The sequence below is a fragment of the Euleptes europaea genome, chromosome 2, assembly GCF_029931775.1.
Source record: "Euleptes europaea isolate rEulEur1 chromosome 2, rEulEur1.hap1, whole genome shotgun sequence".
NCBI classification, from domain to species: domain Eukaryota; kingdom Metazoa; phylum Chordata; class Lepidosauria; order Squamata; family Sphaerodactylidae; genus Euleptes; species Euleptes europaea.
Genome location: NC_079313.1, coordinates 12,177,008 through 12,194,659, shown reverse-complemented (window position 1 = coordinate 12,194,659; position 17,652 = coordinate 12,177,008). Strand labels below are relative to the sequence as shown.

At 48.6% G+C, this 17,652-nt stretch overlaps 1 protein-coding gene across 1 annotated transcript in view; it reads right to left on the bottom strand.

Annotated features, from left to right (window-relative positions):
- RFX2 (regulatory factor X2) overlaps positions 1–17,652 on the bottom strand; it is a 65,514-nt gene that overhangs the window by 5,680 nt on the left and 42,182 nt on the right. The window contains exons 5-14 of the mRNA XM_056867589.1: positions 17,301–17,565; positions 15,229–15,303; positions 12,113–12,294; positions 11,576–11,695; positions 10,257–10,372; positions 7,962–8,080; positions 7,667–7,779; positions 5,873–6,024; positions 4,574–4,671; positions 1,814–1,963 (exon numbers count right to left, since the gene is read on the bottom strand). Coding sequence (XP_056723567.1) covers positions 1,814–1,963; positions 4,574–4,671; positions 5,873–6,024; positions 7,667–7,779; positions 7,962–8,080; positions 10,257–10,372; positions 11,576–11,695; positions 12,113–12,294; positions 15,229–15,303; positions 17,301–17,565 — 1,390 coding nt within the window. The remainder of the gene's footprint in view (positions 1–1,813; positions 1,964–4,573; positions 4,672–5,872; positions 6,025–7,666; positions 7,780–7,961; positions 8,081–10,256; positions 10,373–11,575; positions 11,696–12,112; positions 12,295–15,228; positions 15,304–17,300; positions 17,566–17,652) is intronic.

Sequence of the window (17,652 nt, the reverse complement as noted above, 5' to 3'; positions counted from 1 at the left end):
TTGACACCCCTGGCCTAGAGCATCCCTGACAAGTGTTTGTCCAGCTCCTGCTTGAAGACTGCCAGTGAGGGGGGAGCTCACCAGCTCCCTAGGGAGCTGATTCTACTGCTGAACCACTCTTACTGTAAAACATTTTTTCCTAATATCCAGTCGTTACCTTTCCACCCACAATTTAAACCCATTATTGCGAGTTTTATCCTCTGCTGCCAACAGAAACAGCTCCCTGCCCTCCTCTAAGTGACAACCCTTCAAATACTTAGAGGGCAATCATGTCCCCACCCTCAACCTCCTCTCCTCCAGACTAAACATTCCCAGCTCCCTCGGCCTTTCCTCACAGGGCTCAGTCTCCAGGCCCCTGATCATCCTCGTCTCTCTCCTCTGCCTCCTCTCCATTCTGTCCACATCCTTTTTGAAGTGAGGCCTCCATAACAGCACACAATACTCCAGCTGTGGCTGACCAGTGCACTGTACAGCAGAACTAGGATATCAAGTTTCTAAGCTGTTCTGTCGCCCGGGTCGATGGCACGTAAAGGTATTTATTCAACACCTATGTGTAACAGTGACCTTTCCACCCAGAACGCGCACGGGAAAAGCTGGAAGACCTTGGTGAGGAAGGGATTGGCATGCTATTGGAAACAACTGGCATCGCCTGGCAAAATTGAATGCTTCTTAAAGATGCAGGAATTGTTATCGATAGCCCAACTAACAGCAATTCAAAATTCTAAGAACGTTTCAGCTGGCAAAAACTGGAAACAACTGGTTACATTTTTTAAAAAAAATCCTTAAACTTATGGAAATGAATGACTCAGAAAGGAATAGCTATAACTGTGCAAATTCTCTTCCTTTGTTTTTAATTTATGAACCGGCTATGTTGTTTGCACTATATACTGGTTCTGATTCTGCACTGTTGCATTTTGATAAACTTCCCTATTCACACACACAAAAAGCCCTGCTGGCAGAGACCGGGGGGGTCCATTAATCCAGCCTCTGGTTTCCCTTGACGGCATAAGGTAACCTCCACGTTCAGAGACAGTCTACCTCTGAACAACAGTTGACGGGGGAAGAAAACGGAAGACGTTCTGCCCTGGTTGAGAGTTTCCCGGGGAGGCAAATGGTTGGCCACTGTGAGAAATAGGATGCTGGATTAGATGGTGCTTGGTCTGTTCCAGCGGGGTTGACAACCTCCTGACGACACCCCAGTTCATATTCAGCCCAATTCCCTTGCCTAGGGCAGTAGCAGTTCAGGAGAGCCCCCGTGTGCACAGAAAGGGCACCGGAAAATTCAGAGGGGTGTGGGGGCTCAAAGACAGAGTTAGAAGAAGAGTTGGTTTTTATATGCCGATTTTCTGTAAGAAAATAATGCATGTGACATGCTTTGAATATATTTATTTGTTTGTGCCGTCAAGTCATAGCTGACTTATGGCGACCCCTGGTGAGGTTTTCAAGGCAAGAGACTAACAGAGGTGGTTTGCCAGTGCCTTCCTCTGCACAGCAACCCTGGTATTCCTTGGTGGTCTCCCATCCAAATACTGGCCAGGGACGACCCTGCTTAGCTTCTGAGATCTGACGAGATCAGGCTAGCATGGGGCTACCTAGGTCAGGGCTTTGATACACACACACAAACACAAGTACACACGTGCACTAAATAATGTTATTAGAACGGCATAAAGCACTGGTGATAGTAACATTTTAACAGTTTCAGGGGGGAAAACTGCTTCTCCCAGAACAAAAAGACGCCCAAAGGGCTGAGTGTTTGGGGGGTGGGGGGCTGAGAATGACCGCCCCGTCCCCAAGGCGATAAGCGAGGCGCTACCTGCACGTTTGCAAAGTCCACCCGGTTGAGGTCACTGAGCATCTGGCTGATCTGGGAGGTGTTCTGGAGGACGGCCCGTGCTGCCTGAGCCAGGTGGTTCAGAGAGGTGTACCGCCGCAGGGTCTGAGCAAAGGCGCACACCACGCCCACCTGGAGGAAGAATCACAAGCAAACGTGGGTGGGTGCCGAGGGGGCAAAGCCGCGCGGTGACTGATCTCTTGTGGGGTTGGGACAAGGCCCGCACTGAGGCCGGAGGCCTGCCCATTACCGCATATTCAGCTAATTTGCTTTCCCAGTCTTCCCGGCATGGATCCTCTTCTGCTTTCACACGAACACATGAAGTTGCCTTATACTGAATCATACCATTAAAGTCAGTATTGTTGACTCAGACTGGCAGTGGCTCTCCAGGGTCTCAGGTAGAGGTCTTCCACATCACCTACTTGCCTGGTTCCTTTAACTGGAGATGCCAGGGATTGAACCTGGGACCTTCTGCATGCCAAGCAAATGCTCTACCACTGAGCCACAGCCCTCCTCAATTTGTTGCAAATGTAACTCTGGCCGCCGTTATCATGTATCTAAACAACTCTTCCAAGATGTTTGGAATATTTTTGGCAGAATGCTCAATAGGATGCTCTTGGCTTCCATACCAAATTTAATTTTTAAAATATTCTGTATTTCAACATGTATTTCTTTCCAGTTTTTTTTTTTTTTTTTTTGGTCTTTTTGCATGTCCACCACATGTGATAAAGGGTGCCGTTCACCACATATGATAAAGGGTGCTGTCCACCTCTTTACATTTTCAATGTTTTCCATTATAGTACTTGTCCATCTTCTCAATATCATTTGGGGTAATATGCCACTGATAAAACATCTTATACCAATTTTCCCTTAATGTTTGACTAGCTGTACATTTTATATCTTTCGTCCATAAGGTTCCCCGTTGTTGGAGAGAGATCTCTTCCTCAAAATTTTGCATCCATCTAACCATCTAACTATACAAGTTTTAACTTGTTCTGCTTCTGTGTCAAATTGAAGTAATAGCTTATAAACTCATCCAAATAAATGTTCTTTTTACTGCATTACCACCTTTTCGAATTCTGTCAGCTCTCTTATTACGCCTCTTGCTGTGTGAATGTCCCTATTTTAACCTTGACTAGTTGAAAGTACAGTAGCTAATAAGGGGGGGGGGAAAGAGTGAATTAAAATTTTAAAATGGGGGAGGAAATTTTGTAACTGACGTTTTATTTTATATGTTGTATTTGATCCAATATTTGGATTTAATAATAATTTGGTTTTATAATAATGGTTAATTTGAAAACGATGTTGTATAAGTACAATATAGAAAATGTTTGATTTATTATAAGATGGACATTAGGACTAGTGAGAACTATTAGTATTTTGTGTGTGTGTGTGTTAAGTGCTGTCAAGTCGCTTCCGACTCATGGCGACCCTATGAATGAAAGTCCTCCAAAATGTCCTATCTTTGACAGCCTTGCTCAGGTCTTGCAAATTGAGGGCTTTATTGAGTCAATCCATCTCTTGTTGGGTCTTCCTCTTTTCCTGCTGCCCTCAACTTTTCCTAGCATGACTGTCTTTTCCAGTGACGCGTGTCGTCTCATGACGACAAGTATCAATATTTTTTACTGATATATAATGTTGGGTTACTTTGTGTTGCACAGAAAATACCTGTTTGCTAGCTTTTATTTATTTTTTTAAACTATTAGGTGATTTAATGATTGTTAAGCTTTCAGATTTAAAGATAGGACCTTACTAATCTAATTTTCCTTTCTGTATTCGTATTTCTTTATTTTTTGTTTTTTATATATATATATATACACACACACACCTAATAAAATTTTTTTTAAAGAAAACACTGTAGCCATTGTACCTTTTTGCCTTCATCCATCTTTTGCCAAGAATTGATTTTTCCTTGACAGTTTATCATATCTCCATATGTTATAAAATCATTATTTTTTCTCCCATTCTTATCATAGTATGCTTCTATGGGGGCCATTAATGGGGATATTGGAGGAGTAGCTCTTCTTCAGGTAGATTCCCCAGTTCTCAGTGGTCCATCTCTAATTACACGGTTTCCATTTTGTATTGTATTTTTGGACTGGTTTTTTTTTAGTCCACAGATAATTACGTAAGCCTTCGTCCAAATCTGCTGTTTCTAATTTTATTACTCTTTGATCGGGGTTTTTAATCCTAATCAGGTTGCAAATCAGGCCAGCTGCTTGATAATATAATTTAATTCTAGAAGAAGAAGAGTTGGTTTTCATATGTTGACTTTTTTATACATAGACTTAAGTCTACTACTTAAGGAAGAATCAAACCAGCGTACAATCACCTTCCCTTCCACTCCCCACAACAGACACCCTGTGAGGTAGGTGGGCTGAGAGAGCTGTGACTAGCCCAAGGTCACCCAGATGGCTTCATGTGGAGGGGTGGGGAAACCAATCTGGTTCACCGGATTAGTCTCTGCTGCTCATGTGGAGGAGTGGGGGAATCAAACCTGGTTCTCCAAATCAGAGTCCACTGCTCCAAACCACTGCTCTTAACCACTACACCACGCTGGCTCTCTTAGATACTGCTAGTCCTTTTAGGAATGGTATTTGAGGGACAGCCCCCCACCCTGACCAGGATGGGATGAATTGGAAAGGACTGTGGGTAGTAATCTCCCCTCTCATGGATACCTTTGATCCAATCATGCCTACCTGAGTTGGACAGACTATTCATGGTGGGGGGGCTGTTGCTTACCTTTGTCTGAATAATCTGCTGGGGGAACTCGCTCATGGCATTGATGAGCCAGCCTTCCAAACTCTTGGCAAAATTACGGATCGCTTGCGTCAGGGTGCCTGGAAGAAACAGAAGGGCGCCAGGAACAGGTTACAGGGCAAGACCGGCAACGGGCGTACCCTTCCCAATCTGCTCCGTTTTAAAAAATCACTAACGTTTTGTGGCTTTCTGTCAAATCATTTCAGTTGGCAAATTTAAGTCCAGGAGAGTCAAGGATGCAAGCCTATGCACCTTTACTGGGGAGTAAATCCTCATTGAGCTCGAACTCGCTGCCGAGTAGGCACGGTTAGGGCTCACTCTACGCTAGTCATGATGCATCCCTATTCTCTCTAGGATCAGAGGAGCATGCCTATTATATTAGGTGCTGTGGAACACAAGCAGGACAATGCTGCTGCAGTTGTCTAGTTTGCTGGCTTCCTGGAGGCACCTGGTTGGCCACAGTGTGAACAGACTGCTGGACTTGATCTGATCCAGCAAGGCTTTTCTCCCTGCCCCAGGATGTGGTGATGGCTGCCAACTTGGAAGGCTTTAAGAGGGGAGTGGACATGTTCATGGAGCAGAGGGCAATCCATGGCTACTAGTCAAAATGGATACCAGTCATGATGCATACCTATTCTCTCCAGGATCAGATGAGCATGCCTATTATGATAGGTGCTGTGGAACACAGGAAGGACAGTGCAGCTGCAGTTGTCTTGTTGGTGGGCTTCCTAGGGGCACCTGTTTGGCCCCTGTGTAAACAGAGTGCTGGACTTGATGGACCTTGGTCTGATCCAGCATAGCCTTTCTTATGTTATGTTCTTATGTGGTGATGGCTGCCAGCTTGGAAGGCTTTAAGAGGGGAGTGGACATGTTCACGGAGAGGGCTATCCATGGCTACTAGTCATGATGCATACCTATTCTCTCCAGGATCAGAGGAGCAGGCCTATTATGTTAGGTGCTGTGGAACGCAGGCAGGGTGCTGCTGCTGCTGCAGTCATCTTGTTTGTGGGCTTCCTAGAAGCACCTGGTTGGCCACTGTGTGAACAGACTGCTGGACTTGATGGACCTCGGTCTGATCCAGCATGGCCTTTCTTATGTTCTTATGTACACCCTTGGCGTATGACCCGGGGGGGTGGGGAGAAGGAAAGACATGGGGGGGAGCAAAGTCACTGATGTCGAATGCTCAGGACTAGGAGCTTGATATAGAACGCCAAAAGGAGCCTGTGCAGACATTGCCATGGGTACCGAACGGTTCTGCCCCGACCACCCCTCGGTACTCACTGGGCACGGGCCGCAGAACATCCGGTATGAGGATTTCCACCAGTGTCTGGTACAGGATATGGTCACAGCTTCGCATCCATTTCATGATCGGGTCATATTTGCACATGGTGATCAGCTTGTGCCTTGGGACGACGGCCTCGCAGGGCTCTTCGCTGTACGTGAGGGGGAGGGAGGACGGGAAAGTCAGCAGCACCCTCCGTCTCCCGTGCAGACACCCCACCCAGAATGAAGCGCGGCAGGGAGGGGAGTTCCGGCAGCCCAGTCTGGGTATTCCAGGGAGTCTATCAGCTGCCGATACCCCAGTTCCGACATGCTACTCTAGAGAGCTAGCAGAGATACGTTCCTGGCTGCCACCACACCAATACACAAGCCCACCTCTCTTATCTCCTGCCAGCAGAACAACCAGGCGGCTTATCAGCTAAGCGTGGACAGGCTGACCAGCACAAACCTTAAACACACTCTCTCAACCTCCTACCTCACAGGGCTGTTGAGGTGATACGACGGACAACTATGCTCCTCAACTTCTCGGAGGGAGGAGAGGATCCAAAATGCAGCGGGCTTTCTGGAGGGCTCGGTGAAAGTCCAGCTGGCTTGGTAGACCATCCCCGCCCCAGTCGTCATTTGAACTCGCCACATATCATCCCCAAAAGGAGTCACCTCAATTAAGAGCCGGTGTGGTGCACCAGTTACAGTGCTGGACTCTTTTCTCTTTCAGCCTGACCACCTCACAAGGTTGTTATGAGGAGGAAACGGGGAATGTAGAACGATGTAGACTGCCCCGAGATTCTCGGAGAAAGGGCGGGACAGCAAAGTACTCTACAGAAAATGTATTACGATTAGCTGAACAGAAGTCAGTCTTTAAGGTAATACTAATTGGATTTTTCACCCCTCTTTTGTCTCCTTCCAAAAGGTTTTTATATGAAGAAGAGTTGGTTTTTATACGCTGACTTTCTCTACCACTTAAGGGGGACTCAAACTGGCTTACAATCCACCTTCCCCTCCCCACAAAAGACACCCTGTGAGGTAGGTGAGGCTGAGCGAGTGGGACTAGCCCAAGGTCACCCAGCTGGCTTCATGTGTAGGAGTGGGGGAACAAATCCACCAGATTAGCCTCCGCCGCTCATGTGGAAGAGCTGGGAATCAAATCCGGTTCTCCAGATCTGAGTCCACTGCTCCAAGCCACCGCTCTTAACCACTACACCACGCTGGTGTATATCTTTTTTACCTTGTACAACATCTGTGTGTATGTCAGGATGTGTAATGTAAAATTGTGTGCATATGACCGAGGAAGGCCTGTAAAAGGCTGAAAAGTGTCTGGTCAGATTTTGGTCATTTAATGTACTAACATCAACTGTTACATGTCGGTAATATTTGTAACTATCTTTGTGCTTTTTAAGAAGCCTGTATTTTAGGCCCTGTGTTTTAAAATACATTTGTGCGCGATATATATAAAAAATAGATTTATTGGTTGTTATATTAGATTGTGTTTAGCTCAACCCCTTTCGTTTCCCTCGACTTTGAGGATGAGTTTCTTTGTTCCCCTTTTCCTTCAGTTGTCTCTCTCTCTTTCAGCCAGTCTACCCCACAAGGTTGTTATGAGGAGGAAACAGGGAATGTAGAATACGAAGGGTGCCCCGAGATTCTCGGAGAAAGGGTGGGACAGCAACGGTCTTGCCAGAAAATGTACTAAGATTAGCGGAAGGACAGAAGTCAGTCTTTCCAGGTGTATGGTTCTTCATTCGTTTATATTTTGGTTCCAAGAGAGATAGCCTGCTAAAGACAGGATTGCTTTACCTAGAAGGGATGGAGGAGGAGGCATCACCGGTGGGGGGCTTACAGTTCCAGAAAGATTGCCAAAGCTTCTCGATATAGTGGAACTGGAGGTTTGTGACCACGTCAACGCTGGCCTGAGGAGACAGAGGCGGCCCGTGAGGCCCTCCGAGATGGCAAGCCGTCATGGCTCCCTCCCAAAGAACGATGGGAATGGCTGCTGGGGAGGGAACGCCCCCCTACCCCGGATTCTCCCAGAGATGCTACCAACTGGCGCCGCCAGGCAGCCTCCCCCAAACAGGACCAACCAGTTAATCACCTCGCAATGGCGCCGATAAAGCAGTTGAAGGGCCTTGACGTCGTTCATGGCGATCCCCTCCTGCAGGAGAGCATTTTCCAAGTCCAGGGGTGGGAATTCCGGAAGGATGCGGGTAACATCTGGGGTTGGGGGGGAGAGAGGAGAAGAAGAAGAAGGAGGAGGAGGAGGGTTGGTTTTTATATGCTGACTTTCTCTACCATTTAAGGAAGAATCAAACTGACTTACAATCACCTTCCCCTCCCCTCCCCACAACTGACCCATGGGGTGATGTCACATCCTGACGTTTACTAGGCATACTATGTTTACCTTTGCCATTGCCTTCCCCAGTTATCTACACTTTACCCCCAGCAAGCTGGGTACCCATTTTACCGACCTCGGAAGGATGGAAGGCTGAGTCAACCTTGAGCCAGCTACCTGAAACCGACTTCCGTCGGGATCGAACTCAGGTCGTGAGCAGAGCTTGGACTTCAGTACTACAGCTCACCACACTGCGCCACGGGCTCTTCGTGTAAGTAATACCTGGGATTAAAACTCCCTATGGAGCCCTATAGCGCAGAGTGGTAAACTGCAGCACTGCAGTCCAAGCTCTGCTCACGACCTGAGTTCGATCCCGACGGAAGTCGGTTTCAGGTAGCCGGCTGAAGGTTGACTCAGCCTTCCATCCTTCCGAGGTCGGTAAAATGAGTACCCAGCTTGCTGGGGTTAGAGGGAAGATGACTGGGGAAGGCACTGGCAAACCATCCTGCAAACAAAGTCTGCCTAGTAAACGTTGGGATGTGGCATCACCCCATGGGTCAGGAATGACCTGGTGCTTGCACAGGGGACCTTTACCTTTTAAAACTCCCAAAGGACAAGGATGCTTCTTCTGAAATGGATCGTGACACTTAAGATGGGGGTGGGGGAGAATCACCTTTTTGAATATGTGCACAATAAAACTCCCACAATAACTTGCCAGCAGAAAATTAGTACAGCAAGGAACAGGCTGAGTTAGTTTTTCACTTGCCGGGAAGTTTTTTTTTTTTTTTTTTTAATCATGGAAAAGCATTTAAAAATAGCACTTCCCCCAAACACAGCCTGAACAGCTAAAGTGTATTCTATGACCTCTTCCATGTATAGACTAGACTTTAGCAACCTCTCTTTGTAGCCTCAAAATAACGGGGGAAGCCGGTGTGGTGTATAGTTGGAGAGTCAGATTTGTATTTTTGGAGATCTGCATACAAATCCCCTCTCAGCCATAAAGCTCAGCTTGGACCGGTCACCTGTCTGCCTAGCCTGACTTGCAGGGTCGTTGCGAGGACAAAATAGCAGGAGAGAACCATGTGTGGCTTTCTGGGTTCCTCGGAGAAAGGGTGGGATGAACAGATAACCAGCAAGGAATAAAATGAATGGAAGACATTTCCCCCCCCCCATCAAAAAAGCATAGAGTCAGACTTGTTCGTATTAAAAAGGTAAACTCCTTGCATGTAGAAGACCAGTATGCCATGAAGGAAGTTAGGCCCAGACCTGTTTCCCTGATAGCCTAGATTTCTATGTGCAAGGACATTATTTTTGTGCTCAGCATGTCTAAAAGTGTCCAGTGCAGGTTGATGTATTTAGAAGAAGAAGAGTTGGTTTTTAAAAGCCGGCTTTCTCTACCATTTAAGGAAGCATCAAACCGGCTTACAATCACCTTCCCATCCCCTCCCCACAACAGACACCCTGTGAGGTAGGTGGGGCTGAGAGAGCTCTAAGAGCTGTGACTAGCCCAAGGTCACCCAGCTGGCTTTGTGTGCAGGAGTGGGGAAACCAACCCGGTTCCCCAGATTAGAATCTGCCACTCATGTGGAGGACTGGAGAATCAAACTCCAGATTAGAGCCCCGTGGTGCAGAGTGGTAAGCTGCAGTACTGCAGTCCAAAGCTCTGCTCACGACCTGAGTTCGATCCCGACGGAAGTTGGTTTCAGGTAGCCGGCTCAAGGTTGACTCAGCCTTCCATCCTTTCGAGGTTGGTGAAATGAGTACCCAGCTTGCTGGGGGTAAAGGGAAGATGACTGGGGAAGGCACTGGCAAACCACCCCGTAAACAAAGTCTGCCTAGTAAACGTAGGGATGTAACGCCACCCCATGGGTCAGGAATGACCTGGTGCTAGAAGCCGATCAATAAATAAAATCTTCCCTCTGCTGCGACAATGGATGGGTGGATAGCCATTGCTGGCTCAGCAAACAGGTCACCGTCTTAATATGTAAGTGCACATATGATCAGAGATCATGTTCTATATATTAAACGAGCAGCATGGATCAGCAGCTCTCCCCTCACCAATGAACTGCTGGTGATGCTGGCTCTGAGAGGCGACCGACTGCTCCGGGGTGGCGTGCAGGCCGCTGTTGGAGCCCCCCTCGGCCACGCCGTCCAACTTCTGAGCCGGTCTGTACCTGGAGGGCGGGAGAAAAACCGTGGGGGCCAAAACAAGACTCAGAGAAACTCTTAGCTGCTCGGAACACGAACCAAACTTCGCAATCTACAAACAAGACAATCAGATGTTAAACACCCAAACCCTGCTCTGGAAAGGAAGGGGATGCGGTGGAGCTTTCCCCGCTTCCCGAGGCCACGAGTTCCAGAGGATAAAGGCCACCACACACCATATCACCCCTGCCGGGTAAAGATCAGGCAATATGCCCTTCAGAAGCAAAGGGTGAATGACATAGAACATCAGGCAGATCTCGGGAGATCACCGCTTTTCCCTATCACCTGAAAAATCTAGGTACATAGTCTCCTGCGTACCATATCTTTCCCAATTAGAACTTATCAATCATAGGAAAGCTTTCACCCTCGCTAGGTGCCAGGTCTTACAATCGGTGGTATTGGAGGGAAGATATAAGAAGGTCCCTAAAGCAGAAAGGCTTTGCCCTTGTGGGTCAGGGGATATAGACACTTCAGAACAGGTCTTGATCCACTGTTCGTTCTATTGAGAAGTCCGCACAAGGGTTCTTTCCCCTGTGCTTAACACTTTCCCTGACCAGCCAGATGAGTTTCTGGCTAAAAAGCTCTTAACTGATGAAAAACCACAGTTTACACTCTTGACTGCTAAATTCTGCGCTGCAGCTATTAAAATAAGTCGTACCCTGACAAGATAAGAGCAGCAGAAATACTTTATCGCTCAAAATATTAAGGGGGTCACACCAAGTTATATGACATTTATATAAATTTTATTCATACATGTAATATGTAATTTTTAGGCTTAGATTATTTGTAGTAGCTGTTGTTGGGGTTACTTATTATTTGTTGTGACTGTTGTTGCTTTTTCTGCTGGTCAGTGACCATATTAATAAATTATTAATTTATTACCAAAGCGAAGGCACAGCCAAGTGAGGCCTGTTGATCCGATCTCAGGGGACGTGCTGGATCTTAAGGAGAGAGGCTGAGTTTTTAACCCCTCTCACCACCCCGCACCCCTGATACATACACAGTCTTTCTGGTTGACGGTCCACCACTCTTATCTCTGCATCGGCCCCCGCCCAAAGTGTCTGCCCATACGTCTGAACCGTCCTTGGTATCTGAACTGTGGCCACACGTTTCCGAAACCTCCATGAGGACTAGCGACCTGCCCACACGGTTTCAAGTGCCAGAGCATGTACCTCTGTTTTTGGTGTACGGGCTGCTGCCTCATGGCCATGTACTGCGTGTCTTCCTGCAAGCGGTTCAGGGGGGAGTCCGGCTTGAGGCGGATGCCGTAGTAATGATACTTGGAGTTACCCCTGGTGATTAAAAATAGATACATATTTATAAAGAAGAAGAAGAGCTGGTTTTTATACGCCAACTTTCTCTACCACTTAAGGGAGACTCAAACCGACTTACGATCACCTTCCCTTCGCCTCCCCGCAACAGACACCCTGTGAGGGTAGGTGGGGCTGAGAGAGCTCTAAGAGAGCTGTGACTTCCCCAAGGTTACCAAGCTGGCTTCACGTGGAGGAGTGGGGGAAACCAACCCAGTTCACCAGATTAGCGTTTGCCGCTCATGTGGAGGAGAGGGGGAATCAAACCCGGTTCTCCAGATCAGAGTCCACCATTCCAAATCACCGCTCTTAACCACTACACCAATGCATCTGAGAGGCCACTTCAATGCCAAGCAGAATATGTCCCCCTCCCGCCCTGTTATCTCACGACCAGCTAACCTTGTGCCGAGCCGGCGGGTCCGCAGCCCCATGAAGACGGAGCGGATCAGCTTCCCGAAGGAGGCGGCGTTGACTGGGTCAAGCTTATGTTCCTGGCAATGGCGCAGGTAGTGGTTGTAGAGAGAGCTCCTTGGAAGGCTTACCCCTTCGGCCGTCTCGTAGTTATCCAGCAGCCACTGAAGCTACGCAGGAGGAGGAGAATTGGGGCGGGGGGGGAGAGAATTTCATGTGAACCCGGGACACTCTTTATCAGACATACACAGGCAGAAGCTGCCGGACATGGGGTCAGACTGGTAGCCACTGTACACAATCTTCTTCTTCTAAGAATGTCATTCTTTTATCTGTGCCCAAGGTTACCCAGCTGGCTTCATGCGTAGGAGCGGGGAAACCAGTCCGGTTCACCAGATTAACCTCCACCACTCATGTGGAAGAGTGGGGAATCAAACCCGGCTCTCCAGATTAGACTCCGCCGCTCCAAACCACCGCTCTTAACCACTATGCCATGTTGGCTCAAAACAGAAGAGTATTGCGGTCGATGTTTGCTCGGCAAAACAGCCCCGGCTTTGCATGCAGTCAATCCCAAATCGAAGGGTTTCAGGTTTTGGGAGAATCCCCTGCTGGAGACCTTGGTGAGCTACAGCCAATGGCCTGACTATAGGTCGCCACTTCGTTTCATGAGCAACCATCTGCGGCCGCACCCTCTTCCTCTTAACTGGAGGGCCCAAAGGCTTGGCCTACAGAAAGCCCCAGGTCCGATCCCCAGCCAAAAGGGATCCATAGCAGGTGCTGGAGAAAGCCTCTCTCTCTGTCAGAGAGTTGCAGTCAACCTGAGCAGGAAATTCCAGGCCAAATGGACCATGGGTCTGAATTTGCCAAATACAGATCACAAGTGAGAAAGTGATTCTCTGATCTACATTTGGCCAATTCAGACCCATTTAAAACTTCGTCCCCATCTTTAGAGGCGCACATTTCGACTACTTCCTGTTTTTTCCTACTGTTCCACCATGAAGAGCTTTTCTCCCTCTCTCATAATACTAGAACTCGGGGTCATCAGTTGAAGCTGGAGGTGAGAGATTTAAAACAGATCAAAGGAAGTATTTCTTCACAGAACGCATGGTTAAATTGTGGAACTCCCTGCCGCAGGATGCGGTGAGGGCTGCCAACTTGGAAGGCTTTAAGAGGGGGGTGGGCAAGTTTATGGAGGAGAGGGCTACTAGTCAAAAAGGATACTAGTCATGCTGCATAGCTATTCTCTACAGGATCAGAAGAGCATGCCTATTGTATTAGGTGCTGTGGAACACAGGCAGGATAAATGCTGCTGTAGTCGTCTTGTTTGTGGGCTTCTTAGATGCACCTAGTAGGCCACTGTGTGAACAGACTGCTGGACTTGAGGGCTAGGGGAGACTATATGATCATGAAAGGCAGCTCTATTTCCCTCATTCCCTGAGAATTTGTTCCCCTGGCACTCTAGGCATCAATTCATCTTACGGATCTTGTGCTAATTACCTTTACAATTTAGCTTTACCCACCCAAAGAAGAGCTTTTATGATGGCAAGATTAAATGCCTTTCCATTGGCAGTGACTTCTGGCAGATTTCATCATGTTCCCCATAATGCCCAACTATGCGCCTGTGATGCTGGAATTCCCGACTCGGTGGAACATATCCTATTGGACCGCCCTCTCCATAGCAGACCCCGTCATCTAATGCTTAGCCATCTGCCAGACCCTTGGTGCACAAGATCAAAAAGGAATCTGGCTCGTCTCCTTTTAGTGGACCAAGACAGAAACCTCATGGCTTTAGTAGCTTCCTTCCTAGCTTCAGCCCTGACCGAGAGAAGCATCAAACTCACCCGGTTTAAGAGAACTTAAATAAAATTTTAATCGATAACTATTATTTTTAGTGAACAACGAAAGATTTTAACCTATTTAACCCATTTTCGCTGATGTTTTGGCGTGTTATATCATATTATGATGCCAATAAAGGTATTGTATTGCATTATATTGACTTGATGGGCCCTGCTCTGATCCAGCATGGCCCTTCTTGCATTCTTATGACTAGGAGCATGTCGTTAATGTATAAAGAAGCTCTGGTTGAGAAGGAAAGGCGCTACCAAAAGTCAGACAGATTTAGAAGAGGGATTTCAAAAGTTACTAAAGACGGAGCAAAGCCTGCGTGCGAGGAACACTTTCCCAATGCAAGGGAGCTGGGGGGTGGGTGTCAGTGCACCAGCGACTCACATCAGCAGTGCAAAGCCAGACCGCGCAGCGTGCAAGTGAGCTCATGCGCCATGCTCGAGCGACTCAGGGATCGCAACCTGGGGCTCATTTAAAAGGGGAGTCCCAGCCAGTTAAATAGTCCATCGGGAGACAATCGCAATTCTTTCCGAGCCCCTCTAGGCACCTGCTTGTGTTACTGCTGCGACGTCTGGCGGGGGAGGGGGGACACTGCTGTGTCTCCTCTGCACTGTGACTCAGTGTCACCACCTCCAAGAGCCAGGCTGCTGTAAATGCAAGAGCTAACAGCTCCTCACAGGTCAGGGGACTGCAGAGAGGCCAACTACAACAGCTGCCTCTGGGCTTGTACGCAGTTAATTGCTTGGGCAGACGCTGAGCTCTTAGACTAGCTGGGCTCCATGACTGGCTGGTTCAACTGGGCTCCCTGGCTGGCTGGCTAAACTGGGATTCCTGCCTGGCTGGTTAAACTGGGTTTCCTGACTGGGTAGCTAAGCTGCCTAAGCTCTCAGACAGGTTGGCTGACTGTTTGCTTCCTAGATTGTTGCCAGACCACCAGCTCTGAGACCCCCATACACACGTACTACTGGACGACAGCAGCAGCTGGTCTGATAGCTGATGGCCCTGCCCACGGACCACACAAGATATTACTGCGTCTAAGGCAGAAATCCCCACCCAGCCAGAGATTAACAAGGGGTTCTGTACCCTGAAGTTCTCTGGTACAATGTTGCCTAGAAGGAACATGCCCTTCCGTAGGGCTTGCACAAGAGGGCTTCGGGTCCACAGAACCTCCTGCCACAATAAAACTGGTGGCGCTAAATGGCTCATGTCTTGATTTTGCTACCAGAGACGTGGCTTTGACGGGAAGAGGGAGAGGAACTTACATGGCTGTTCAGCAAGCTGCTTTTGTGTGACGTTATGCCTTCGTTTTTTTGGAGGTTTTCAATCGCCATTTCAAGCTAAAAGGGCAGGAGGCCGAAGAGAGAGAGAGAGGAAAAAAAAAAGAGAAGGGAAATCAGATACTCCACCACAGCCAAGGGCTCTTTGCCGGTGTCATTCGCTAGCGCTCAGATCCAGCGCTTTCCCTGCCAACGTGGCAGAGACAGCCTTGGAAGCCACAGAGGAAAGCAAACGTTATCCAGGAGAAGGTGGGAGGGGGAAAGGCATGCAAAATTCACCAAAGAGTGCCAGGACAGGGGAGGGAAAGAGAGCCAGAAATCAACTGCATCAGGTTACGCTTTGCGCCCTCAAAAGAAATGACCCAATTGCTATCCCTATGGTGATGGCTGCCAACTTGGGGAAGGCTTTCAGAGGGGACATGTTTATGGAGGAGAGGGCTATCCGTGGCTCCTAGTCAAAATGGATCCTAGTCATGATGCATACCTATTCTCTCCAGTACTAGAGGAGCATGCCGAATATATCAGGTGCTGTGGAACGCAGGCAGAATAATGCTGCTGCAGTCGTCTTGTTTGTGGGCTTCTTAGAGGCGCCTGGTTGGCCACTGTGTGAACAGACTGTGGACTTGATGGGCCTTGGTCTGATCTAGCCTGGCCTTTCTTATGTTCTTATGGAGGACGGGGCAATCAATGGCTACTAGTCAAAATGGATACTGGTCATGATGCATCCCTATTCTCTCCAGGATCAGAGGAGCAGGCCTATTATATGAGGTGCTGTGGGACACAGGCAGGAGAATGCTGCTGCAGTCGTCTTGCTTGTGGGCTTCCTAGAGGCACCTGGTTGACCACTGTGTGAACTGACTGCTGGACTTGATGGGCCCCAGTCTGATCCATCATGGCCTTTCTTATGTTCTTATGTGGTGATGGCTGCCACCTTGGACGGCTTTAAGAGGGGAGTGGACATGTTCATGGAGGAGAGGGCTATCCATGGCTCCTAGTCAAAATGGATACTAGTCATGATGCATCCCTATTCTCTCCAGGATCAGAGGAGCAGGCCTATTATATTATGTGCTTTGGAACACAGGCAGGACAATGCTGCTGCAGTTGTCTAGTTTGTGGGTTTCCTGGAGGCACCTGGTTGGCCACTGTGTGAACAGACTGCTGGACTTGATGGGCCTTGGTCTGATCCAGCATGACCTTTCTTACGTTCTTATGTTCCTTCACTTGTAATACTATACCCAGTGACAGACTGTCGGTTCGGGACAGACACAGTGATCTCCTCCTTCACATAACGAATAGCTAAGCTTACAGAACTCTTTTCCACAGGATGCGGCCATGGGCTTAGATGGCATTAAAAGGGGACTGGAGAAATTCGTGGAGGAGGAGAGCTCTATCGGTGGCTGCGAGCCTTGAACCTCCCAAACAGTGGAAACGCCACGTTCAGAGGCAGTGTACCTCTGAACACCAGTCACCGGGCAGCAACAGCGGCAGTGTTTGATCAGCCCCTGTGGGAAACAGTATGTTGTGCCAGCTTAGCTTGGGCCCAAACCAGCAGATGCTCTTTCGATATCCTTTCTATTCTTGCAGGGTGAGGGTGGGCGCTGTACCCATCGGCCTGGAAATTATCCAACACTATCCATCGCCCAGCATAACAGGCTTCACAGATACAGTCGACAAACGGTCAGATGGTATTGAGGGAGGGAGAGGAATGTAAGAAGAAAGCGTCCTTCAAAAAAAGAGCCCCCTCAAGAGGCCAACTGGCTTTGTTGTTCCAAAAGGCCTATAAAATTGCAATATAATTAAACAAAATTAAAATACACTTGCCAAATCATTGGTAAGTAGGGTTGTCAAGCTCCGGGTTGGAAAATACCTGGAGATTTGGGGGGCGGAGCCTGAGGAGGATGGGGTTTTGGGGAGGGGAGGGACTTCAATGCCATAGTAGTCCAATGGCCGAAGCGGCCATTTTCTCCAGGGGAACTGATCTCTATCGGCTGGATCCCAGAACGACAAGAGCTTTGGCCGCCCCAAGGAGCAGCGCCCCCTGCAGGCCTGTAGCGTACCGTTGCTGGAGAGGAGCGCGAGGCATGCGAGAGGGTGTGCCGGGCGTTCTCCATCCCGCCGTGGATGAGATAGGCTCCCGAGCCGGAGACGATCTGGCTTCCCCCGATGTCCATCGAGATGCCCACCATGCCGTGGGAAGGGATGCCTGTGGGTGAGGACGCCGCCGTGCTCACCTGGGAGCTGCCCCCCTGAGACTCGAAGTAGGACGAGGCACTGCTCGGGGCGTAGATCTGAGCTTCGGTGCTGTAGGAGTAGGCGGTGCGTCTGCCAAAGGAAGCCAGACCAGGAAAGGGAGGAGAGTTATTTACAGTCAGTGATACATGAGAGGCGGCGATACTCACAAAGGGCTAC